The sequence below is a fragment of the Scyliorhinus torazame genome, chromosome 10 (genome assembly GCF_047496885.1).
Source record: "Scyliorhinus torazame isolate Kashiwa2021f chromosome 10, sScyTor2.1, whole genome shotgun sequence".
NCBI classification, from domain to species: domain Eukaryota; kingdom Metazoa; phylum Chordata; class Chondrichthyes; order Carcharhiniformes; family Scyliorhinidae; genus Scyliorhinus; species Scyliorhinus torazame.
Genome location: NC_092716.1, coordinates 170,306,884 through 170,333,784, shown reverse-complemented (window position 1 = coordinate 170,333,784; position 26,901 = coordinate 170,306,884). Strand labels below are relative to the sequence as shown.

General features: G+C 48.6%; 1 protein-coding gene across 4 annotated transcripts in view; it reads left to right on the top strand.

Moving 5' to 3' along the window:
* Positions 1-26,901, top strand: part of LOC140431032 (protein phosphatase 1 regulatory subunit 12A-like) — a 349,337-nt gene that overhangs the window by 153,981 nt on the left and 168,455 nt on the right. For all 4 annotated transcript variants that reach the window (XM_072518929.1, XM_072518928.1, XM_072518930.1 and 1 more), the window contains exons 3-5: positions 6,088-6,206; positions 20,886-21,045; positions 22,673-22,817. In XM_072518929.1, the coding sequence (XP_072375030.1) occupies positions 6,088-6,206; positions 20,886-21,045; positions 22,673-22,817 (424 nt within the window). The remainder of the gene's footprint in view (positions 1-6,087; positions 6,207-20,885; positions 21,046-22,672; positions 22,818-26,901) is intronic.

The following is a 26,901-nucleotide window of genomic DNA, read 5'->3' as shown; positions in this document are numbered from 1 at the left end:
CGGGAAGATTTCCCTTGCTTTATTTATACGGGAACCTCCAGGAAAAAAACCCTCATTGTGAAAGATAATAATCTAATAATTTTTATTCTTGTCACAAGTAGGCTTACATTAACACTGCAATGAGTTTATTGAGAAAAGCCCCTAGTCGACTTCCGGTTGTGGCTATGCCTAGGTAGATCACACGGTCGGCAGCTCTCACCGTTAACGGACTTTTGGGCCCTTTTAAGAAGCTCCAGTGGCACTTTGACGACGATTCCCGGTGTGGGAAGGAAACAGTGAGGGTCCCCCAATGCTGTATGGAGTGGACCAGGAGTGGGGCGGTCAAAAAAGCAGCTTTGGAGAAGAGAGGAGAACGGGCGCGAGAAAGCAAGATGGCGGCTGGCGGGGATCAGGCATCGTGGGCCCAGTGGTCACGGGACCAGCAGGAGTTTTTAAGAAACTGCTTTGCGGATTTAAAGGCGGAGATGCTGGCCCCTGTGAAGGCGTCGATTGAAAGGTTGGTGTAGACCCAGAAGATGCAGGGGATGGCGATCAAGGATGTGCAGCAGAAGGCCTCTGATAATGAGGACGAGATTCTGGGCCTGGCGGTTAGCGTGGAGGCGCTCGAGGCGCTGCACAAAAAATGACAGGAGAAGCTGGAGGACCTGGAGAATCGGTCAAGGAGGCAGAACCTGCGGATTCTGGGTCTCCCTGAAGGCGTGGAGGAGTCGGATGCTGGGGCGTATGTGACCACGATGCTGGGTACGCTGATGCGCGCGGGGGCTTTCCTGTGGCCCCTGGAGCTGGATGGGGCGCACAGCATCCTGGCAAGGAGGCCGAGGGCGAATGAGCTGCCGAGAACTATGGTGGTAAGGTTCCACCGCTGCACCGACAAGGAGTGTGTCCTGCGATGGGCGAAGAAGGAGCGGAGCAGCAGGTGGGAGAACATCGAGATCCGGATTTATCAGGACTGGAGTGCAGAGCTGGCCAAGATGCGTGCGGGATTCAACCGGGCCAAGGCGGTGTTATGTGGGGTTTCCCCTGTGTTTTCTTGTGTTTTTGGGCCCCCTTTGCCCTGGGCCCTTGAGGCTTTGGGCGAGGTTGCAGTTGGGAAGAGCTGCGTCACAGGAGGTAGGGTCGGCCCAGACAGGGAGCGCGGTTTACCCGCGAAATGGTGAGGGTGGCACCTGAAGCTGGGAGTTTGAGTGTATGGTACTTTGTTTTGTTTTTCTTTCTCTGTTCACACTGGGTGTGGTGGTGGGGGTGGGGGACGAATCTCTCGACCCCACTTAGGTGGGGGGGGGGGGGCTGTTGGAGATTTGTATGAGGAACCCACAGGGGGGGTGGAGGTGGAGGCAGGAGCGGCTGGGGTCAGCATGAGTTAGCTGGCTTACGGTATTGCAATGGGTGGGGGGGGGGGGGGTAGGGGGGGTGAAGCAGATGCTTGACTGGGGAGGGGGGGGGTTAAGTGGGGGCTGGGGTGCTGCTGTGCTGACTGAGGGGGAATCTATGTTAAAGGGGAGAGTCGGGACAGGGAGCCTCCGCCTGCAGGGCTGGAGGGTGCGGGAGGCGCGGGCACATGGCTGGCCTAAAAAAGGAGATGGCTAGTTGATTGGGGGCGGGGGGGGGGGGGGGGGGGGGTAGCACCAAGACCAGGCTGATCATGTGGAACGTGAGAGGCCTAAATGGGCGGTCAAGAGGGCCCGTGTGTTTTCGCACTGAAAGGGACTAAAGGCAGACGTAGCCATGCTACAAGAAACGCACCTGAAGATCGCGGATCAAACCAGGCTGAGTAAAAGATGGGTGGGGCAGGTTTTCCACTCAGGGATGGATGCGAAGAACAGGGGCGTCGCAATTTTGGTGGGCAAGCGGGTGGCTTTTGAGGCGGCGGGTATTGTGGTGGATAAAGGGGGTCGATATGTTACGGTGAGTGGCAGGTTGCAGGGGGCCCGGGTGGTGCTAGTGCATGTGTATGCTCCGAACTGGGATGATGCAGGGTTCATGAAGCGGATGTTGAGTAGGATTCCGGATCTGGAGTCATGTAGTTTGGTAATGGGGGGGGGGGGGGGGGGGGAGGAGGTGTGCGCTTTAACACGGTCCTGGACCCGGCACTGGATCGGCCTAGGTCGAGATCGGGTCAGAGGCCGGCAGTGGCCAAGGTCCTGAGGGGGTTCATGGACCAGATGGGGTATCCGCCCGGAGTGGATCCGTGGAGATTTGCCAGGCCAAGGGCGAAGGAGTTTTCCTTCTTCTCCCATGTGCACAAGGCGTACTCGTGGATTGATTTTTTCGTGGTAAGCAGGGCGCTAATCCCGAGAGTGGAGGGGGTGGAGTATTCGGCCATTGCAATCTCGGACCATGCCCCGCATTGGGTGGAGTTGGGGCTGGGGAGGAGAGAGGCCAACGCCCTCTGTGGAGAATGGACGTGGGACTGTTGGCGGATGAGGAGGTCTGTGGGCGGGTTCGGAGGTGTATCCAAAGCTATGTGGAGACCAATGATAATGGGGAGGTTTCGGTGAGTGTGGTCTGGGAGGCGTGAAGGCAGTTGTCAGAGGGGAGCTAATTTCAGTCAGGGCCCACAGAGAGAAGAGGGATAGGATGGAGAGGGAGAGATTGGCGGGGGAGATACTTCGGGTGGACAGGAGGTATGCGGAATTCCCCGAGGAGGGGTTGTTGAAGGAGCGTCAGAGCCTGCAGGCGGAGTTTGACTTGCTTACCACGGGGAAGGCTGAGGCTCAGTTGACGAGGGTACAGGGAGCAGTGTACGAGTATGGGGAGAAGGCAAGTAGGATGCTGGAGCATCAGCTGCGGAAAAGAGAGGCAGCAAGGGAGATTGGGGGGATTAGAGATGGGGGGGGGTAACACGGTGCTGAGCTCGGCAAGGATTAACGACGTCTTCAAGGACTTTTATGGCAAATTGTACGAGTCAGAGCCCCCAGAGGGGGGGGAAGGGATGAGGCAGTTCCTGGACCAACTGAGGTTTCCACAGGTGGAGGAGGGGCGAGTAGAGGGATTGGGGGCCCCGATTGAGATGGAGGAACTGGTTAAGGGGTTAGGGAGTATGCAGGCGTGTAAGGCCCCAGGACCGGATGGGTATCCCGTAGAGTTTTATAGGAAATTCTCGGAGCTGCTGGGTCTGCTGTTGTTGAGGACTTGCAATGAGGTTAAGGAAAAGGGAACCCTTCCCCCGACGATGTCGCAGGCTCTGATCTCGCTTATCCTTGAGCGAGATAAGGACCCGTTGCAATGTGGCTCCTGTTGGCCGATTTCACTCCTTAATGTGGATGCCAAGCTGTTGGCCAAGATTTTGGCCACTAGGATTGAGGTCTGTGTCCGTGTTTCACTGAATGCGGATGACCTGCTCCTGTACATTGCAGATCCGGTGGAGGGGATGGGGGAGGTCATGCAGATTCTTAGGGGTTTTGGAGACTTTTCGGGGTATAAGCTGAATGTTGGAAAAAGCGAGCTTTTTGTGATACATGCGGGGGGGCCAGGAAAAGAGACTGGGAGAGCTACCACTTAAGGTGGTGGAGAGGAGCTTTCGCTACTTGGACATTCAGGTGGCTAAGAGCTGGGGTGTCCTGCACAAGCTCAATTTAGCGCGGCTGGTGGATAGATGGAGGAGGACTTTAAGAGGTGGCACATGCTCCCGCTTTCCCTGGCGGGCAGGGTGCAGGTTCTTGTTCGTCTTCCAGTGCCTTCCCATTCTCATCCCCAAGTCCTTTTTCAAGCAGGTAAATAGGATTATTACGTGATTTGTGTGGGCAAACAAGACCCCGCGTGTGAAGAGACAGTTCTTGGAGCGCAGTCGATGGGGGGGGTGGGTTGGCGCTGCCGAACGTTTGCAGCTATTACTGGGCAGCGAATATATCCATGATTTGGAAATGGGTAATGGAGGGGGAGGGGGCAGCGTGGAAACGGTTGGAAGCAGCGTCTTGTAAAGATACTAGCTTAGGGGCACTGATAACGGCACTGTTGCCTCTTCCGCCGACGCGGTATACCACGAGCCCAGTGGTGGCGGCGACATTGAGGATCTGGGGGCAGTGGAGACGGCACAGGGGCGGGAGGCAAGGGTTTCAGTCTGGGCCCCGATACGGAACAATCACAGGTTCGTTCCGGGTAGAATAGACAGGGGGGTTCCTAAGTTGGCATAGGGTGGGTATGAAAAGGATGGGGGACTTGTTCATGGATGGGACTTTTGCTAGTCTGAAGGCGCTGGAGGAAAATTTGGGCTACCCCCGGGGAATACCTTTAGGTACATGCAGGTTCGGGTGTTCGTGAAAAAGCAGGTGGGGGAATTCCCGCTGCTGTCTGCCCGGAGGATACAGGACAGGATGGTCTCGGGCGTATGGGTAAGGGATGGCAAGATATCGGAAATATATCAGGAGCTGCAGGAGGCAGAGTAGGCCTCGGTGGAGGAGCTGAAGGGCAAGTGGGAGGAGGAGTTGAGTGAGGAGTTGGGTGAGGAACTGGATGAGGCCCTGTGGGCTGACGCCCTGGGCAGGGTCAATTCCTCCTCATCTTGCGCCAGGCTGAGAGAGAGGGGAGGAGGGGGTGGTTTGGGCAGTGGATGGATTTTGTTTGTAAAGGGCAGATACCCCACCTTGCTTTGTTAAATTGTTAAATGGTTAAGTTGTTTTCAGTTTTATTGCTATGTTTTCCTTTCGTTGTTTTTCTTTTTGTAGTGGTTTGTAAAAATTATTGAAAAATTTTGAATAAAAACAAATTAAAAAAAAAAAAAAGCCCCTAGTCTCCATGGTCGGGTCGACAGAGGGAGAGCTCAATGTCCAAATTACCGAACAGCATGTCTTTCGGAACTTGTGGGAGAAACGGAGCACCCAGAGGAAACCCACTCAGACACAGGGAGAACGTGTAAACTCCACACAGACTGCCACCCAAGCTTGGAACCCTGGAGCTGTGAAGCAACAGTGCTGACCACTGTGCTACCATGCCACCCAACATGGTTCTGGAGTGAAAGATTCCAGGCTGAAAAAGGGAAAGAATGCTAGTCAACCCTCGGGCGTTAAGAATCACTTTGGATTGGGTTTGGGAAAATTCAATGGTTGCTTAAAAGACAATGTAAAGTGTAACTATGAAGTGTTCATTTCAGTAGTATTAAAAGACAAAGGGGAATTCAGTTCTGTAGTTTAAAATAAAAGTTTCCTTCAAACATATTGATTAATCAACAGTACATTTTGTTTGTTTATTATAGTAAAATTCTTTAATTGTGAAATCTTGTGGTGCTATTCTCTCAGCTATTAACTGGAAGTTTGAATTTCTTTTAAATAAACATTAATGGTCTCTATAGAGATTGTAACAAGAATCTGGCTGAAATTCACTCCTGCCCTCCCCTTCCAGCTTAATCATCTGATCTAAACTCTGCAATAGCTGCTATGTATGCCATTTTCCCCATCGCCTCTGCAAATAGATGTCTGTCAGTGAGAAGTAGTGATGCTTCACAGCTTTTGAGTTTTGTAGTATTGTGTTGCATCCACCACAAGAACAGAGTCCAACTGGAATGACAGAACCTCAAAAATGAACCTCTCACACAGCAATATGCTGATGCTCTTATTCTTGCTGTCACCAAGAGCTGATGTCCCATCAGTATATTTTGAATGTAAGTTCAGATAAGCTAGCATTTGTGATTTCCAGCTGGATGTCAATATTAAGCTTTTTGAATGCTGTGGCTTTTCGTGAAATATAAGAACTGTGCCCAGTAAAGAGGGAACTGATAGTGTCAGAACGTTTTAAAAATTCACCTGCTGTCAGGGCGTCAGTAAAGAGATGGGTATGTGTCTGAAATTCTCTTTCTAAGGGCTGATGAGTTCAAATGTCATAGCAGCCTTTCCGCGATGCTAATTACTTTGAAATCAAATCTGTTGATAAATCTAAGATCTAACTAAACTTTTTTGCCTTTCCAGTTGTTGAGTGCCATCTAACAGCAGCTTAACCAAGCCCTCAGAAAACTGGTCAGTGACCAGTTTGTGATGTGGCTGAACTCACCCAAGGTTTACTTCAAGCCAGTCCTGGGAAATGCCCAAAGCTTAGGCAGAGGAGGATAGCTGATAACCGGTTGATTCTGAACATGCCTGCTTGCTCCTCGTTTAGGTATCTTATTCAACAGCGGGCGAATGTTGCAGCTGTGAACAGTGAGGGGGAGCTGCCTATTGACATTGCCCAGGGCGAAGCTATGGAGAAGCTGCTGAAGGGGGTCATCAAAAAGCAAGGTAAGAGCTCTGACTTACCAGGCAACTCTGTTGTGAGATGTTATCACTTTACAGTTAAAAGTATTTAAAAAGATCTATCTAAGTGAATTTGGAAACACACACTCACAAGTAGAGGGCAAAAATTTGACTCTCAACCTGGTTGATGTGAAGGAAGAATAAAAGTTTTCGGAACTATGGAACTGAAGAGTGCAGTAGAATGTTATAGTAATTTCAAACATTAAGAATCATTCCCTTGTAATGGGTTGATTGTGTGAATAAAGTAAGAAACGATACTGATCTCACCAGGGCATTGATATCCAACAGGGAAAATGGCAACCATCTTTCTTTTCCATAAATTTATTGTCATCGCTGTGTTTCTTTAAGAAATTTCCTCCTTTCATCTCTTGAATGCACTGATCCCTGCTGGATGCGGTTCCATGATGGTAATTGCCCTTTAGTAACTTGACCGCTTAAATAGTCTCCATTTGTGAGCCGAGAGTGAGTGTTTGTGAGACTTCAGTTGTACAAGGACATCACTGAGTCTTCTCCGCTCCTCCTTCAACTTGGCAATTAAGCAGTTTTTCCTTCCTCAAGTCAAGGTTGTTGAGTCCTTTGTAGCAACCCCATGACTAACATTGCCCAGATCAGGTGTCGCAACATGAGTTCAAGATTGTAACAGGAACCTTCTGTGGTCTGTTTGACTCAGCCGCTCAATGTGTACACCAGCCGAGATCTTGGGTGAGCAGTCAATTGACATTCATCCAAATCCTCACTGCCATGGCATTCAGTAACTGTTCCTTTTCCCCCTTTGATGCACCCTGATGGCCCTTACCTGAAAAACCACAAATCCAGGCAGCACCTGAAGTTAAATGAGATCTGGGTAAGTCGACGTACAATTTCTCAATGATAGTGATGACTGGTGCCTCTGACCCAGGAGGCACAAAGTGAATGAAAGAAAAAAAAAATGCTCACATGAATATAAATCTCTGTGCCTTTTCCAAATGCTTTGTATGCAGTGAAGTGCAGTTGAATGATTTGGTAGCTAAAATAGTGACTTGAGAATTTCTAACTGTATTCACTTCTGGTGATGCAAAGTTGTGAGTATCTCAGCAACAGACATCAAGGTGTGGATATCTTCTGTGTCACTGGTCCTTTGCACCGAATACCCATTATCCAGACTTTGTTAATTCTCAGTTACTCCCTCACATAATATTGTGAATTTAAATCTCCAACTTGATGAATTCAGTCAATTCTCCTTTTCTCTACAGCTGGTTAAGTATGGTGGATATACTAACCGCCTGTAACAGTTAATTCATTAACACTCCTGCCAGCAGTTCTGAAGCACCCTTTACTTGTAGGTGTTACGTCAGCAGATCTAAGTATGGATTATCTCTTTTTTTTGAGCAGGTTACTGGTATTTATCCAACTCACTATTAGCACTTTGTGTACTCTGAGCAAATCTAATTATGCAAATATTGATTTCCGATGTTCCGCCATGTTTTTATGATGTGGCCTGAATCGGTTTTGCCATCTGTTTGAAATGTTTCAAACTTGTCTAATGTTGGGATTGTGGGTAAGTGTTCGCTTTTCACCTGAATGGATTTGACCAACTTTTAGGCAGAGCCAATGCTTCCATCAACAGGGTTTGTTCCTTTCTCATAACAGATCTGAGCAACAATGGCACCACATTTACTTCAGCCAGACCACCATATAGCCTGTTGAGCACACTCATTCTCTGAAGTGTTGACATCCAGTGTACATTTTCCACCTCTATCTTTGATGGCAAGGATGGAAGAGAGTAGACTGTTCCCCTTGAGAGTAATTCACATTTCGCAGTGCGACTGTAGACTGGCCAGAAGTCTGTGCTGCCTTCAACAATAAGACTGCACTTCCTCCTGGTGTAGTTGACTGTTCCCTGTCCGTGATTTTCACACACTGGTAGATTCAAAATAAGCAAGGTTATCCAAGTATCCAGGTCGGAATTATTGCTTCTTTCAACGTGGGAATCCATGATTAGCTGATCTGCCACTGTTAGGCCCTTGTGAGGCAGATGCAAAATTGCGAATAACTAGATAATGAGATGTAAGTGAGCACTTCCTTCATGCTGGCAATGTGTCCACTGTGCACATCTCTACTCCCTATTGCTTGTGATGGCAAATCCACTGCTTGCCAATAATTTCTACAGCGGTATAGAACTCGTGAAGCACTTGGATCGATGCAGGCCTCTTCCTCAGTGTCAGAACATGTCTGTGTAGATGAATTGCATGGTCCCCTTATTCCTAAGCATAGCTTGAACCATCAACATTGCTTTAACTGATGTACAGAGTGAGTTTTGCCCCCTTTGGTGAAGTTACTTTGGACTTTCAGATTATCAGCCTTCTCACAAAGTGTTTCTTTGAGCCTGTGACAAGCACAGGTGATCTGCACATATCACAACTGAACCAAATGGTAAAGGAAAAAATACTGGCTTCGAGTCTTTATTCACTTCCAAGCTTTTATTTGTGGAGACAAATATGTACATAACCCCCAATTAATGCCCATGATCCGAATACAAAGTATATCCAATTGGTGGACAGTCGACACCATGGCTGGGTTGATTGCAACTGAGGTTATGCTGGTCTGCATCTCAATTTCTAACAAATCCAGCACATTATTTTAAGTGCAAGCTGCGTTTCGAAAGCTAGTGACTCCACACAAACCTGTTGGACTTTAACCTGGTGTTGTAAGTCTTCTTACAATGAAATTGTTAGCATACATAAATGAAGAGCATTGTTTAGTTAAGTACTTTGAGCACATAGAAATAGGGGCTGTGACTGCATTCATGGCTGGGTGGCCCTGGAAAGGGAACATGCGGTGTCCACAGGCATGCTTCAGGGCTTCCATGATCATGGGACGGGGGCACCATGGGGCTGCGGTGCAACGGCGCTTTGGGGGCTGGGGTGAATCATCATCCTGGAAATATCATTTTGAATTAATTAGTTAAGTTTCCTTCTGATGTTTTATTTGAGGTACAGTGTCCCACCAGGGGCTGTCACCCTTGTCATTTTTGTTTAATTTATTGATTATTGTTTTCTTAAAATAACACAGATAGGAGTTTGGGGTGCATCGTTGACCCCAGAAACACATTTTGATTCAGGGTTTGGTAGGTTTTCTTTGTGATTTTGTATTTGGTTGTGCACCTTTAATGGACTATCCCACGCCCAAAACTTGTAAATTTATTCACTTGTTAATTTGAGCCCTTAAGGTACTCAAAAGAGTAGAAGTAAGAGATGGGGTGGAGTGCTTCATCAGCCCTCACAATGTCATTTTGATTTAGTTTGATAAGTTTCCTTAAATTTTTTGTTACAGTGCTCCCTTAACGGGCAATCATAAACCATAGAAATAGAATCCCTACAGTGCTGAAAGAGGTCATTCGACCCTTTGAGTTTGCACCGAACCTGTGAATGAGCAGCCTTCCTAGGCCCACTCCCCTTCCCTATCCCAGTAACCCCACCTAACCTGCACATCCCTGGACACTAAGGGACAATTCTAGCATGACCAGTCCACCAAACCTGCAAATCATTGCACTGTGGGAGGAAACCAGAGCACCCAGGAGGAACCCACGCAGATGTGGGGAGACCCTGTGGCCTCCACACAGCCACCCAAGGCCGAAATTGAACCCGGGTCCCTGGTGTTGTGAGGTAGCAGTTCTAGCCACTGTGCTGCCCTTAACTTAATTTGTTAATTGTTTTTTGCCTTGGATGATTTCTGTATTGATGTAAAAGAGTATAAAACGGGGATAACTGGGACACTGGGTATATGAGAGCAGAGCTGTAAGACTAAATAAGGTCAATACATTCTCTCAATTAAGGATATTGCACCAACCACCTAGGACCCTGTTAACATCTACAAATGCCAGAAAACCTTTATTTCCAAAACACGTCAAACCACTCAGATCCTGAAAAAGAAAATGGACTTTCTCAGAATCTCTGTTTACTATGAATGCAGAATCCAATGGAGCATTGAAAAGGTAGCCAGTCTGTTGGCATAATAAATTCAAAAGAAATACTTATTTTTTTTATTTTTTATAAATATTTTATTGAAAATTTTTGGTCAACCAACACAGTACATTGTGCATCCTTTACACAATATTATAACAACACAAATAACAATGACCTAGTTTATAAACAAAAAAAATGAATAAATAATAAATAACAAAAATGAAAACTAACCCTAATTGGCAACTGCCTTATCACAAGTAACACTCTCCAAAAATATAATTTAACAGTCCAATATATAATTATCTGTCGCAACGACCTATACATATTATACAGTATATATTAACAACCCTGAGAGTCCTTCTGGTTCCTCCTCCCCCCCCCCCGATCCTGGGCTGCTGCTGCTGCCCTCTTTTTTTCCATTCCATCTATCTTTCTGCGAGGTATTCGACGAACGGTTGCCACCGCCTGGTGAACCCTTGAGCCGACCCCCTTAGAACAAACTTAATCCGCTCTAGCTTTATAAACCCTGCCATGTCATTTATCCAGGTCTCCACCCCCGGGGGCTTGGCTTCTTTCCACATTAACAATATCCTGCGCCGGGCTACTAGGGACGCAAAGGCCAAAACATCGGCCTCTCTCGCCTCCTGCACTCCCGGCTCTTGTGCAACCCCAAATATAGCCAACCCCCAGCTTGGTTCGACCCGGACCCCCACTACTTTTGAAAGCACCTTTGTCACCCCCATCCAAAACCCCTGTAGTGCTGGGCATGACCAAAACATATGGGTATGATTCGCTGGGCTTCTCGAGCACCTCGCACACCTATCCTCCACCCCAAAAAATTTACTGAGCCGTGCTCCAGTCATATGCGCCCTGTGTAATACCTTAAACTGAATCAGGCTTAGCCTGGCACACGAGGACGACGAGTTTACCCTGCTTAGGGCATCTGCCCACAGCCCCTCCTCGATCTCCTCCCCCAGCTCTTCTTCCCATTTCCCTTTTAGTTCATCTACAATAGTCTCCCCCTCGTCCCTCATTTCCCTATATATATCTGACACCTTAACATCCCCCACCCATGTCTTTGAGATCACTCTGTCCTGCACCTCTTGCGTCGGGAGCTGCGGGAATTCCCTCACCTGTTGCCTCGCAAAAGCCCTCAGTTGCATATACCTGAATGCATTCCCTTGGGGCAACCCATATTTCTCGGTCAGCGCTCCCAGACTCGCGAACTTCCCATCCACAAACAGATCTTTCAGTTGCGTTATTCCTGCTCTTTGCCACATTCCATATCCCCCATCCATTCCCCCCGGGGCAAACCTATGGTTGTTTCTTATCGGGGACCCCCCCAAGGCTCCAGTCTTTCCCCTATGCCGTCTCCACTGTCCCCAAATCTTCAGTGTAGCCACCACCACCGGGCTTGTGGTGTAGTTCCTCGGTGAGAACGGCAGTGGGGCTGTCACCATAGCCTGTAGGCTAGTCCCCCTACAGGACGCCCTCTCTAATCTCTTCCACGCCGCTCCCTCCTCCTCTCCCATCCACTTACTCACCATTGAAATATTAGCGGCCCAATAATACTCACTTAGGCTCGGTAGTGCCAGCCCCCCCCTATCCCTGCTACGCTGTAAGAATCCCTTCCTCACTCTCGGGGTCTTCCCGGCCCACACAAAACCCATGATGCTCTTTTCAATCCTTTTAAAAAAAGCCTTCGTGATCACCACCGGGAGGCACTGAAACACAAAGAGGAATCTCGGGAGGACCACCATCTTAACCGCCTGCACCCTCCCTGCCAGTGACAGGGATACCATATCCCATCTCTTGAAATCCTCCTCCATTTGTTCCACCAACCGCGTTAAATTTAACCTATGCAATGTGCCCCAATTCTTGGCTATCTGGATCCCCAGGTAACGAAAGTCCCTTGTTACCTTCCTCAACGGTAGGTCCTCTATTTCTCTACTCTGCTCCCCTGGATGCACCACAAACAACTCACTTTTCCCCATGTTCAATTTATACCCTGAAAAATCCCCAAACTCCCCAAGTATCCGCATTATTTCTGGCATCCCCTCCGCCGGGTCTGCCACGTATAGTAGCAAATCGTCCGCATACAAAGATACCCGGTGTTCTTCTCCTCCTCTAAGTACTCCCCTCCACTTCTTGGAACCCCTCAACGCTATCGCCAGGGGCTCAATCGCCAGTGCAAACAATAATGGGGACAGAGGGCATCCCTGCCTTGTCCCTCTATGGAGCCGAAAATATGCAGATCCCCGTCCATTCGTGACCACGCTCGCCATCGGGGCCCTATACAACAACTGCACCCATCTAACATACCCCTCTCCAAAACCAAATCTCCTCAACACCTCCCACAAATAATCCCACTCCACTCTATCAAATGCTTTCTCGGCATCCATCGCCACTACTATTTCCGTTTCCCCCTCTGGTGGGGCCATCATCATTACCCCTAACAGCCTCCGTATATTCGTGTTCAGCTGTCTCCCCTTCACAAACCCAATTTGGTCCTCGTGGACCACCCCCGGGACACATTCCTCTATTCTCATTGCCATTACCTTGGCCAGGATCTTGGCATCTACATTTAGGAGGGAAATAGGTCTATAGGACCCGCATTGTAGTGGGTCCTTTTCCTTCTTTAAGAGAAGCGATATCGTTGCTTCAGACATAGTCGGGGGCAGTTGTCCCCTTTCCTTGGCCTCATTAAAGGTCCTCGTCAATACCGGGGCGAGCAAGTCCACATATTTTCTATAGAATTCGACTGGGAATCCATCCGGTCCCGGGGCCTTTCCCGCCTGCATGCTCCTAATTCCTTTCACCACTTCTTCTACCTCGATCTGTGCTCCCAGTCCCACCCTTTCCTGCTCTTCCACCTTGGGAAATTCCAGCCGATCCAAGAAGCCCATCATTCTCTCCCTCCCATCCGGGGGTTGAGCTTCATATAATTTTTTATAAAATGTCTTGAACACTCCATTCACTCTCTCCGCTCCCCGCTCCATCTCTCCTTCCTCATCCCTCACTCCCCCTATTTCCCTCGCTGCTCCCCTTTTCCTCAATTGGTGTGCCAGCAACCTGCTCGCCTTCTCCCCATATTCGTACTGTACACCCTGTGCCTTCCTCCATTGTGCCTCTGCAGTGCCCGTAGTCAGCAAGTCAAATTCTACATGTAGCCTTTGCCTTTCCCTGTACAGTCCCTCCTCCGGTGCTTCCGCATATTGTCTGTCCACCCTCAAAAGTTCTTGCAGCAACCGCTCCCGTTCCTTACTCTCCTGCTTCCCTTTATGTGCCCTTATTGATATCAGCTCCCCTCTAACCACCGCCTTCAGCGCCTCCCAGACCACTCCCACCTGGACCTCCCCATTATCATTGAATTCCAAGTACTTTTCAATGCACCCCCTCACCCTTAGACACACCCCCTCATCTGCCATTAGCCCCATGTCCATTCTCCAGGGTGGGCGCCCTCCTGTTTCCTCCCCTATCTCCAAGTCCACCCAGTGTGGAGCGTGATCCGAAATGGCTATAGCCGTATACTCCGTTCCCCTCACTTCGGGATCAACGCCCTTCCCAGCACAAAAAAGTCTATTCGCGAGTAGACTTTATGGACATAGGAGAAAAACGAGAACTCCTTACTCCTAGGTCTGCTAAATCTCCACGGGTCTACACCTCCCATCTGCTCCATAAAATCTTTAAGTACCTTGGCTGCTGCCGGCCTCCTTCCAGTCCTGGACTTCGACCTATCCAGCCCTGGTTCCAACACCGTATTAAAATCTCTCCCCATTATCAGCTTTCCCATCTCTAGGTCCGGAATGCGTCCTAGCATCCGCCTCATAAAATTGGCATCATCCCAGTTCGGGGCATATACGTTTACCAGAACCACCGTCTCCCCCTGTAGTTTGCCACTCACCATCACGTATCTGCCCTCGTTATCCGCCACGAGAGTATTTGCCTCGAACATTACCCGCTTCTCCACTAATATAGCCACCCCCCTGTTTTTCGCATCTAGCCCCGAATGGAACACCTGCCCCATCCATCCTTTGCGTAGCCTAACCTGGTCTATCAGTTTCAGGTGCGTTTCCTGTAACATAACCACATCTGCCTTAAGTTTCTTAAGGTGTGCGAGTACCCGTGCCCTCTTTATCGGCCCGTTCAGCCCTCTCCCGTTCCACGTGATCAGCCGGGTTGGGGGGCTTCCTACCCCCCCCCCTTGTCGATTAGCCATCCCCTTTTTCCAGCTCCTCACCCGGTTCCCACGCAGCTGTATCTCCCCCAGGCGGTGCCCCCCCGCCCATCCCCTCCCATACCAGCTCCCCCCTCTCCCCAGCAGCAGCAACCCAGTAATTCCCCCCTCCCACCCCCCCCGCTAGATCCCCCGCTGGCGTAATTACTCCCCCCATGTTGCTCCCAGAAGTCAGCAAACTCTGGCCGACCTCGGCTTCCCCCCGTGACCTCGGCTTGCACCGTGCGACGCCCCCTCCTTCCTGCTTCTCTATTCCCGCCATGATTATCATAGCGCGGGAACCAAGCCCGCGCTTCTCCCTTGGCCCCGCCCCCAATGGCCAACGCCCCATCTCCTCCACCTCCCCTCCTCCCCCCCATCACCTCCTGTGGAAGAGAGAAAAGTTACCACATCGCAGGATTAGTACATAAAACTCCTCTTTCCCCCCTTTTTAACCCCCCTCTTCGCCCCCCACATTCGCCCCACCACTTTGTTCAAACGTTCTTTTTAATAACCCGCTCATTCCAGTTTTTCTTCCACAATAAAAGTCCACGCTTCATCCGCCGTCTCAAAGTAGTGGTGCCTCCCTCGATATGTGACCCATAGTCTTGCCGGTTGCAGCATTCCAAATTTTATCTTCTTTTTATGAAGCACCGCCTTGGCCCGATTAAAGCTCGCCCTCCTTCTCGCCACCTCCGCACTCCAGTCTTGATAAACGCGGATCACCGCGTTCTCCCATTTACTGCTCCGAGTTTTCTTTGCCCATCTAAGGACCATTTCTCTATCCTTAAAACGGAGGAATCTCACCACTATGGCTCTGGGAATTTCTCCTGCTCTCGGTCCTCGCGCCATCACTCGGTATGCTCCCTCCACCTCCAACGGACCCGCCGGTGCCTCCGCTCCCATTAACGAGTGCAGCATCGTGCTCACATATGCCCCGACGTCCGCTCCCTCCGCACCTTCAGGAAGACCAAGAATCCTCAGGTTGTTCCTCCTTGCGTTGTTCTCCAGTGCCTCCAACCTTTCCACACATCGTTTCTGATGTGCCTCATGCGTCTCCGTCTTCACCACCAGGCCCTGTATGTCGTCCTCATTCTCGGCTGCCTTTGCCTTCACGACCCGAAGCTCCCGCTCCTGGGTCTTTTGTTCCTCCTTTAGCTCTTCGATCGCCTGTAGTATCGGGGCCAACAGCTCTTTCTTCATTTCCTTTTTGAGCTCTTCCACACAGCATTTCAAGAACTCTTGTTGTTCAGGGCCCCATGTTAAACTGCCACCTTCCGACGCCATCTTGGTTTTTGCTTGCCTTCCTTGCCGCTGTTCTAAAGGATCCTCTGCAATCCGACCACTTTCTCCTCCTTTTTTCATCCGTATCCAGGGGGGATTCCCTTCTGGTTTACCGCACAGTGTTTTTAGCCGTCAAAATTGCCGTTGGAGCTCCTATCAAGAGCCCAAAAGTCCGTTTCACCGGGAGCTGCCGAAACGTGCGACTCAGCTGGTCATCGCCGCACCCGGAAGTCAGAAATACTTATTTAACAAGAACATTATTTCATGCCTTTTTCAGCCCTTCGCTAGAGTCCTGGGTCTTGAACACTTTTTTCTGCCTGGTTGCGTAAGGCTGGTGGCTAAATACTGCCAATAGCTGTCTTAACATGCATGGTGTACCCAATCTCCCAGTGTGAACCAGTGCCATTTAGTCCGCTGAGCTGCTGAAATGTTTCTTCAGTTGCTGGAAGTTATTGTTCTTCAAATTTATTTGGGGAAAAGAAAACCGATGAGGCAAGATTAAATGCTTTTTTAGGTAATGTTTATAATAAGTGTAATTGTACAGAGACTGTGTGTACCGCACGTAGGAGTCCTTAAATTCCTGGGTAAGAGAATAGGGTGTCCTCGTCACAAATCTTTTGTAACACTTGATTTGTGTTCTATAAACTCCAGAATGCACACTAGGGCGAGGCTCAATTTATTTCCCATGCTAACTATTTCATTTTTCAAAAAGGAAAGTTGATTCTTTTTAAGCAAAGAGAAAACGTTCGTCACGTATGTTTTGTTGGCAGTTAGAAAATGTAAAGCCTTTTGTTCCTGACACCTGTGAGGAAAGATTGACAGTTAGAAAATGTAAGCATTTCTAATTACTGACACCCGAGACTTCCAGGGTGAGAATGCACGAATGAACAGGCAAACAATGACTTTCATTATTGCGTTGAGTTATTTTATTGCACAGAAAAGATACCGAGTGAAAATAGAAATAGCAATGGAAGTGAGCAAAGGTCACGATAGATTGAGGAAGTGGTAGTCAGGGAGGGAGTGGTAGTCAGGGAGGGATTAATGCCAAGGTGAAAGGACCACAATCGGTGTGAGGGAACTTCAAGGAAGAACAAGAAATGGGAGGTGTGGACATGAATGGAGATCGCTGCAGGCCACATTTTCTTAGCAGAACTCTGGCAGAAAATGCGGTCTACGATCATTGACAGCCCCTTCTCCCATCATGCCATACATCCTATCACTCTCCCAACCCGAATGATAATTAAAAAGAAAATGAACACACAAAAAAGTAGATCAAGACAGAGGAACGCAGATGAGGAGAGATTGTGACAGAAACAAAAGAGGAGCAGCAAAACAAAGAGATCGGCAAGATAAGAACAATATTTGACTTGTCATGTGTGTTATCCCACTCATGTGTTATCCCACTGGAGATCCCCCAGTGGCTATTGTGGTTAAAGTAGCAAAAGTGGGAAAATCCCTCTACAGTTTGTTGCCCTCTGGGTTTGGCAATCCCAACCATGCAGCACTCACGCCCCCCCCCCCCGCCCCCCCCACCACCACCACCCAAAAAACAGACAAAGAAAGAAACACATTCACAACCTCAAACCATCTCAAAGTGCATTGCAGCAGATGAATTATAGTGACTGTTGCATTGTAAAAAATGCACAAAAATGTTCCTCAAACAGCATTACGTTAATGACTGGTTAATCTGTTTTAATGTTGCCCGAGGGATAAATATTATCCAAGACACTGAGACTGAAGCTCTTCGAATTGTCCATATTAAGAGGGTAGAAGGAGCCTCGATTTAGGACCAGATGTTCACTGCCAAGGCCAGTGCACAGCCGAGAAAATTCCCGACTCAGGAAAAACTTCCCCAATTGGTCTGATTTTCATTTCAAGGAGGTGAGGCAGGGTTGGTGGCGGGTGCTAACTGGAATCGGGCCCGGCACCCCAGAAAATGTGTGGAGGCAGCTTTGGGGACTGCCATGTTCTGAGGTGGCTTGCTTCAAAGACCCTGGAACTTTGTCTCGCTCCTAATAAAAAGAGTAGCACCCTCAACCTCACAATCTACTCAAGTCCTTTCCCGAAAACCTTGAAAATGTATCTATTATCCAGTTCAATTCCAACAGCCACACTCTCAGGCAGTGCATTCCAGATCCTAACCACCTGCTGTATAAGAAACATATTTCCTCCTGTAGAATTTGATTATTTCGCCAAATTGGCCGAGATCTCTGCCCCTCAAGCCTCTATGCTAACCCATACCCCTCTGCTCCTCATGGCCACTCATACACTCCATACTAACATAATACCAAATTATTCCAACCCATGACTCCCCCACTCGTCTACATAGTCTTTTGTAACCCAATGCCAACTTTGTGCCAACGCATGACCCCCCCCCCCCCACCAACCACCTTTTGCCCTTATATCCTTCATGTTATCTCACTCAGTATCCACCATGGGCACATCTCAGAAGCCATGTTGAGATGAAATACAAATTCTAAATTTCTATTACAGATGTCACCTTACTTTAAAAAGTTCCAGTTGATAAAAACCTATCCAATACATTTAAATTCCTTCAAATCCCTTCTCAAAACAAATATTTGTATTTATAGCCCCACATTATAGACAGCTGATTCATTTCTAACCACTTAGAGCTCTTAATCAAACTGTGATAATGATAGATTGTGGAAGTAGTCAAGCAGCACCAACCATTCAAGCTTATGTCAACAAGCTTGTGTTGAAATTGCATGCACCGATTTTGCATTTTCGACTTGGAGTCCCAGCAAGTTCTTCTATTTTCAAAATGTAACAGCCAGGGGTTTTAACTGACTTGACAGTTCCAGCTTATCCATGTTTACACATATTAACTAACACTTACTGATAATCCCAAAGGGGCATTGTGACCTCCCCAAAAGGATACCTGCCCTATGCAAATATCCCTGGTAGGTTTAGACATTTTTCTCAAATATTTAAAGTCATGTTTCAGAAACCTGGATGAAGAAAATTGCTTCTTAGTCAAGGCAACTGAATTTTCAAACGTGCTGTTGCCTCGGTGCATCATGGATGTGTGAAATACCTTCAGTCCCATTTTACCATAACACCCCCAACCTCAGCGAAAATGATGGGTATGGGGTGGGACTTAAGGAATCAGGGCTCATGTCATTTTGATTCAGATGTGGTGCCTTCCTGGCTCTGTGAAAATTCAGGCCTTAGTGTGTCACCCAGCACATGGCACCTCAGACAGCATAGCACTCCCTCAGTACTGGAGTGCCAGCCAAATTTTGTGCTCAATTTTCTGCAATAGTCTTTTGGTCTCAATTTTCTGCAATAATCTTTTAGTCGCAGAGACGCGAGTATTGTCATTGTGTCAGAGGCGACACTGAGTTTCGAATGTCAGCACTACCAACAGACAGTGCCTCTGCTAAATGAAGAGGTGTCTTATTTTTAAATCAGGTACGTTATTTGAAGCAGTTCAGTCAGTATTTAAAAATTAAGCTACCATTTTTATGCTGGTCTTCCAGTCAGTAGAACTGAGGGAACAAGTGCGTGAAGAATCTGTCATTGAAGAGGAAGTCGATCAATTGGTAAATGGAGAGAATTACTCTTCCAGGGGCTGTTTAGCACAGGGCTAAATTGCTGGCTTTGAAAGCAGACCAAGGCAGGCCAGCAGCGCGGTTCAATTCCTGTACCAGCCTCCCTGAACAGGCGCCGGAATGTGGCGACTAGGGGCTTTTCACAGTAACTTCATTTGAAGTCTACTTGTGACAATAAGCGATTTTCATTTTTCATTTTCCCACCTATTTAAGTAGGGAGAGCAGTCCTCTTCTATTTAAAAGAAGAGAGCTAACGCTTGCTTTATAAATGGAGAGATTCATTAACCCGCAATTCTTACTTTGGTTTCTATAATATTTTAAAATCATCCTCTCCAATTCAAATCATGAGTCAACTATGAAAACAGTGATCATCTGATGGAAAGATAACTGATCACTCGGACATGTGCGAGGTTCTGCTGTCTGGAACAGAGTTAATAAATCTGAGCAGACCTAGCAGTACCTTCAGTGAGCTAGCAGCAGAGTTAAATTCACTCGCCTCAAACATGATTTCTGAGGAGAATGATTGGAGTTGCAAGAAACATGTTGACTGAGGACAAATTTTAATATAAAATCCTTGTTTTTTAACTTGTTCTTTTATATGCATCCACGCGCAAAGATTATTTAGGATTGTTTCGGTTCAGATGATGTTGGTTGCAGATTGTATGTGTGTTGGCAGCAGAATCCCATTGTCAGTGATTGGAATCCTACCTTGGACAGCGGCAGAGCCATGCCAACCTAATCCATTGAAGAATGCTGCATCATTCTTCCTACACATGCCTTTTTGAACTAGTTGGTAGCACCCGATGTACAAACAGGCCATAAATTTAATAAGATGCAAGGACACACTCCTATGAACTATTTACCAACAGTATTGGTATTAAGGGCCAATATTCAATAGCCCCCAAATTTGAGCGCCATCATCATGTATTCATTCTTTTCTCATTGTATGTCTGTCTCTTCCTCGCTCATTGGCTTTGTCATTTTGTGTTAGCTGTTTCTCAGTGATAGCGCAGTCTCGCGTCTGAGTTGGACAAATCCAGTCTAGGGACTTGAACATATAACCTAAGCTGACATTTGTGTGTTGCTCCGAGGGAGTGCTGCATGATTGGAGGTGCTGTCATTCAGAGGTGATGTTGAACAGAGAAGGCTTCGCTTTTGGATCAACTTATTGGCACCCTGGCCACATTTATTGTTTAATGAACATCATTAAAAACCATCTGACCTGACAGGTGAAATGCTACCCCCGAGTCACAGGTGACACTTAAACTAAGCTGACTTCAGGAAAGTTCCTTCTGCACTCCAGCCTTCTAGTAACATTTGCTACCTCACTGCCCCATGGCATTCACTTTTCAGGTCAGAATGCTACCACCGAGCCAATGCTGATACCTCAGTGAGCCTCTCTTGCTCACACATCATGCTGTGCTTTTGGAAGTTCGAAAGGAATTCTCATCTTTACCACTCTGCATGTGCTGTAATTTAAAAGGCAACGGCAATGGGGATGACTTGAAGGAAGCGTTGGGGAGGAAAAGATAAAAGTTGTCAAAATGGCAGCAGATGCCACAAAACTGACGAGCACAGGGAGCAATGTATATTTAGAGTGTGTCAGGTCTTGTGCTGATATGAAAATGACAGGTCCTTTGTCTTTTAGGGATTGATGTGGAGGTAGCAAGGAAGGAGGAAGAGCAACGAATGGTCCAGGATGCCAGACAGTGGCTAAATCGAGGGAAAATGGAAGATATCCGACACCCAAAAACTGGAGCAAGTGCCCTTCATGTTGCTGCAGCCAAAGGCTACTTGGAGGTTATGAAGTGCGTATGTTGTGGTCATGCAAAAATTAATTGAGTTCGCAGTGTTAAGAGAGCAAATTAAACCCCAGCTGTCCATTTACCCAGTTTCATAAAGGAATGTTTTTAAAGCAATGTTAGAATCTTTAATATTTGATGCCAATTGACATTGTTTGTCTGCAAGAACTTCACTATTACATGCAATAAGCAACAAGGACAGAGCAGGGACAGCCTGTGCTATAAGGAGGGAGCTCAGAATGGTTGCAGGAAGGTTCTTCAAGCTGTACCAGGCTATGAAAAGTATGGGACAGAATAACAGTTTGAAGAATTCTCCAGCTAAATATACCTGAGTTACTACTGAACACTTGCTGTTTTGGGTTAGCAGTTGAGATCATAAGACAGGGCAATTAGGAGAGCCCAGCATGCCAATATCAGAGCATCCAGGCTGTGATGTATCCAGAACGATGTCTAGCCCTGGTGGCTCAGGTGAAAGCATAGGGTATAATCTGTGACATTTTGTTTCTTGTCCAGTAATCCTCAAATCAGTTGCATTTTCCTGGAGGTCCCTGGAGATCTGCAATATGGCTTGAAATCAGGAAGTGAAAGGGAATGGGCAGGATGGCCTTCGGTTGTTTCCTTGAGTTGTGTTTTTTCTGGGCTCCATTAATAATTTATATTTCTTGGCTCGTGGAATCCAGGTTCCAATCTAGCCAACAACGCTGACAATGCAGCAGCCCGCCCGCTCTGATGGCTAAATGAATTCTGTGAATTTCAGTATTGACTCACTTGTTGGTGGATTCAAGGCACAGTGGTTAGCACTGCTACCTCACAGCGCCAGCGACCCCGGTTCGATTCCGGCTTTGGGTGACTGTGTATAGAGTTATCCTTGTCTCTGCGTGAGTTCCCTTTAGGTGATCCGGTTCCCTCCCACTGCCCAAAGATGTGCAGGTTAGGTGGAATGGCCATGCTAAATTGCCCCTTAGTGTCCAAAGATGTGCGGGTTAGGTGGTAGGGCTGTGATCAATGCGCGGGGTTACAGGGATGGGGTGGGGGCGCAGGCCTGGGTGGAGCACTCTTTCGGAGTGTCGGTGCAGACTCGATGAACCGAATGGTCTCCTTCCACCCTATAGGAATTCTATGGATTCAATGAAACTGCTCTTAACACAGAGCTAACTGGCACTGTGCAGAATAAGGGTAGCTGATGGTATGGTTAATGCACATTGTTGGGACTGTGTAGAAGGGATTTACTGTTAGTACAGCCTGTGATGAACGTGACCAGAGTGATCTTGATCAAGCAGTGTAGAGCTTTATTTGTGTTGCACTTTCCTGGAGAATACTTCATTTTGACATTGACTAAATCATGTAGAAAAGCATAGATAAACATGTGGAAAAGCATTGACAACCTTAAACTTGGTTTCAGAGTTTGCCAAAATATTTCAGAAAATAAATTCATTTAATCTTCTAAATCCTCACCATTTGCTCACTCCCTCTACTCTTAACTGGCAAAAGTCCATGATCCTTCTGTTTCCACTTCAAAAGAATGAAGTTCAGTAAACATGATTATTCATCTGAAGAAAACTGTGGCCTTCACAACGAAGGTCCTTTCTCCTTGCTCAAGGCGTCTTTGCATGTCACGTCTCTGTTGTTGCAGGTTGTTAATCCAGGCTGGCTTCAATATCAACAGCCTAGACAACGATGGTTGGACTCCATTGCATGCAGCATCACATTGGGGCAAAGAGGAGGTGTGCAGACTGCTGGTGGAGAGCCTGTGCAACATGCAGGTCATCAATAAAGTGGTGAGTCCTCCCAGTGTTCAGTGATGGGTTAAAGAGCTTCCACAGAAAATAATGCTGATTTCAAATTGACCGTGGATGGCAGATATTAAAGTTGAAGTTGTTGGCTCAGACTCCTCTCTGTGGAGTTGGTTAATGTGCCCCGATATGGGGCGGGCTTCTCCAATAATGGGGCTATGTCCCCACGCCGGCGTGAAAGGCGGCGCCAACCACTCTGGCGTCAACGGTCCCCGGTAATGAGAAATGCTCCCCTTCCTAGGGGGCTAGGTTGGCGCCGGAGTGGTCCCCGCAGTCCCAGCCGACACGGAACAGCCAGCGCAGGTTTGCGCATGCGCGGAATGGCCGGCGTGATTCCGCGCATGCACGGGGGTTCCCTACTCCGTGCCAGCCCCTGGGGGCAATATGGCGGAGCCCTACAGGGGTCCGGCGTAGAGTAAAACAGGCCCCCACGGAACCAGCCCGCCCGCCAATTGGTAGGCCCCGATCACAGGCCAGGCCACTGTGGGGGCCCACCCCCCCTGGGGTTGGATCTCCCCCCCCGCCCCCCCCCCCATCCCCTCCAGGATGACCCCCACAGACTCACCTTCCAGGTCCCGCCGTGTGGGACCTGATTAACCCAAACCGGCGGGACACGGCCAAACACGTTGGCCACTCGGCCCATCAGGACCCCGGACAATCGCCTGGGGGCCGCTGTCAACGGTCCCCGACCGGCACGTCGGTAATCCCGCGGGCGCCCGAGAATCGGAGCCGGAGAATGGGGAAGCTGGCGTCAGGACGGCGGGGCACGATTCTCGATTCTCCCCGGGGATTCCCGACCCGGTGTGGGGTCGGAGAATCCCGGCCATGGTTTCAAGATTTCCAGACGTAGAAGATCTGAGATTTCACCCCAATATATCTTCAGGCAGCAGCTAAACTGTTAGTCTCAGTGCCTCAAGGCTAGAGAGCGGGAAGATAAGCCATGGCTTCCAATATTGCTCCTCAACCAGCCATTCCGGGGGAAAAAATGGATTGGACAGAGCCTCTGTTAACTGAGCTGCCTCACACTGTTGTGTGCGGTGATTCTCCTGTAATATTTTGAATTCCTGACTGTATCTCTATTTCTGACAATTGAACTCCTTCAACTGGGGGGTTTTGGACCATTTTAGTCTGTTGTTTGTATCAGTACGAATGTGAATTCAGTTCCATCACAGAATTCATATAAAGCTTTTCACCACCTTTACAAACTTGATGCCGCAGGATGATGATATGAATAGTCCACTATATTTTGCCATTTTACACTTCATTAAGAAAAACTACCCTGCACTGTATTATTAGACTAAAATCTGTTGACATGGGGCAATGGTACGTGCAGTTGGACCTTTCCTCTGCACCCTTCCGCTCACCTTTGTTTTGCCCTTAAAGTTGCAAGTTGATAACAGTCTGGTGAGGTGACAGGGCAGTGTATCCCCTTACCCAGTGTATCTCCTTATCCAGTGTATCTCCTTATCCACTGTGACTCCTTACCCAGTGCGTCTCCTTACCCAGTGCGTCTCCTTATCCAGTGCGTCTCCTTACCCAGTGCGTCCCCTTACCCAGTGCGTCCCCTTACCCAGTGCGTCCCCTTACCCAGTGCGTCCCCTTACCCAGTGCGTCCCCTTACCCAGTGCGTCCCCTTACCCAGTGCGTCCCCTTACCCAGTGCGTCCCCTTACCCAGTGCGTCCCCTTACCCAGTGCGTCCCCTTACCCAGTGCGTCTCCTTACCCAGTACTTCTCCTTACCCAGTGCGTCTCCTTACCCAGTGCGTCTCCTTACCCAGTGCGTCTCCTTACCCAGTGCGTCTCCTTCCCCAGTGCGTCCCCTTCCCCAGTGCGTCCCCTTCCCCAGTGCGTCCCCTTCCCCAGTGCGTCTCCTTCCTCAGGGAGTCTCCTTCCCCAGTGCGTCTCCTTCCCCAGTGCGTCTCCTTGCCCAGTGCGTCTCCTTACCCAGTGCGTCTCCTTACCCAGTGCGTCTCCTTACCCAGTGCGTCTCCTTACCCAGTGCGTCTCCTTACCCAGTGCGTCTCCTTACCCAGTGCGTCCCCAGTGCGTCTCCTTCGCCAGTGCGTCTCCTTCGCCAGTGCGTCTCCTTCCCCAGTGCGTCTCCTTCGCCAGTGCGTCTCCTTCGCCAGTGCGTCTCCTTCCCCAGTGCGTCTCCTTCCCCAGTGAGTCTCCTTACCCAGTGCGTCCCCAGTGCGTCTCCTTCCCCAGTGCGTCTCCTTCCCCAGTGCGTCTCCTTCCCCAGTGCGTCTCCTTCCCCAGTGCGTCTCCTTCCCCAGTGCGTCTCCTTCCCCAGTGCGTCTCCTTCCCCAGTGCGTCTCCTTACCCAGTGCGTCTCCTTACCCAGTGCGTCTCCTTACCCAGTGCGTCTCCTTCCCCAGTGCGTCTCCTTCCCCAGTGCGTCTCCTTCCCCAGTGAGACTTAAGAGTTGGGGAAGAAACAAATGGAAAACAGAGAAGGATGGTGAATTGGAATAAGATTGGATGGCAGGAAGAGAAATAGAGGGAGCCAAAGAAAGAGTGGACTCACGGAGATAGAAACAAAAGAAAAATCAAACAAGTTATTTATTTATTTTTAAATCTTCCATGTGCAAATTTGTAGAATCTATTCTGTTCATAAAAGTAGGGTATCATGAGTTGCTGACGATGATGAAGAGAAGGAAGGCGATTGATAAAGTAGAATCGGGATAGATTGGTGTTGGATTGAATGGGTTGAAGGGCTGAATGGTCTTTTCTCGTTCCTTATCAACTTATCTTCGTATTGTGCTACGTTTTGCTGAATCACAATCTAAATATTTCACTTCATGTTCGTGTTGAAGGAGAAATTCTGCAAAATGCTAAGCACCTCACAACATCGCCTGACTCCACCCATGCCTCAACTTTTTTTAAAGTTCATTTACGCGTTGTGGGTGTCGCTGGCTGGAGCAGCATTTATTACCCATCCCTAATTGCCCTTGGGAAAATGGTGGTGAGTTGCCTTCTTGAGCCGCTGCAGTCCATGTGATGTAGGTACACACACAGTGCTATTAGGGAGGGTGTTCCAGGATTTTGACCCAGCGGCAGTTAAGGAACGGCGATATATTTCCAAGTCAGGGTGGTGAGTGACTTGGAGGTGAACTTTCAGGTGGTGGGGTTACCACGTATTTGTTGCCCTTGTCCTTCCAAATGGTAGCGGTCGTGGGTTTGAAAGGTGCTGCTTTTTTAAAAAATATATTTTTATTAACGCATTTATAAATAAACATCAAACACAACCACAACCAAGATCAAAAAGATAACCGAAAGATAACAAACACGAGATCACCCCATAACTCAATAAATAACCAACAACCGCAGCCCGCCCTCTCTACCATACCCCCCACCCTCTCTGCATCCACCTTTTCTTGTTAACCGCAACCCCCCTCCCTCACTTCCTGCTGACTTGACTGTCCTGGAAGAAGTCAACGAACGGTTTCCATCTCCGGATGAACTCTTCCATCAATCCCCTTGAGGCAAATTTAATTTTCGCCAATCTAAGGAAATCCGCGAGGTTGCTCACCCACACCCCTGGTTTCGGAGGCTCCGATTCCCTCCACCCCAACAGGATCCGTCTCCGGGCTACCAGAGAGGGAAAGGCCAGAAACTTGGCCTCTCTCACCCTCTGGACTCCTGGGTCTTCTCACACTCCGAACACTGCCAATTCTGGACTCGGAACCACCTTCACCCTCAGTAGCTCCAACATCACGTCAGCGAATCCCCACCAAAATCCCTCCAACTTCGGGCAGCCCCAAAGCATGTGGTGATTCGCGCACCCCCCCACCCCCCCCCCCCCACCCCACCCACACCTATCCTCCACCCCCTCAAAGAACCTACTCATTCCAGATACCGTCATATGCGCCCGATGGACTACCTTAAATTGAATGAGACTCAGCCTGGCGCATGAGGAGGACCCATTCACCCTGCTCAAAGCTTACTCCCATTACCCAGCCTCCAGCTCACCCCACAGCAGCTCCTCCCACGTTCGCTTAACTACTCCTATCAGGGCACCATCCCAGTCCATCAATTCCTTATATAACTGACACCCTGCCCTCCCCAAC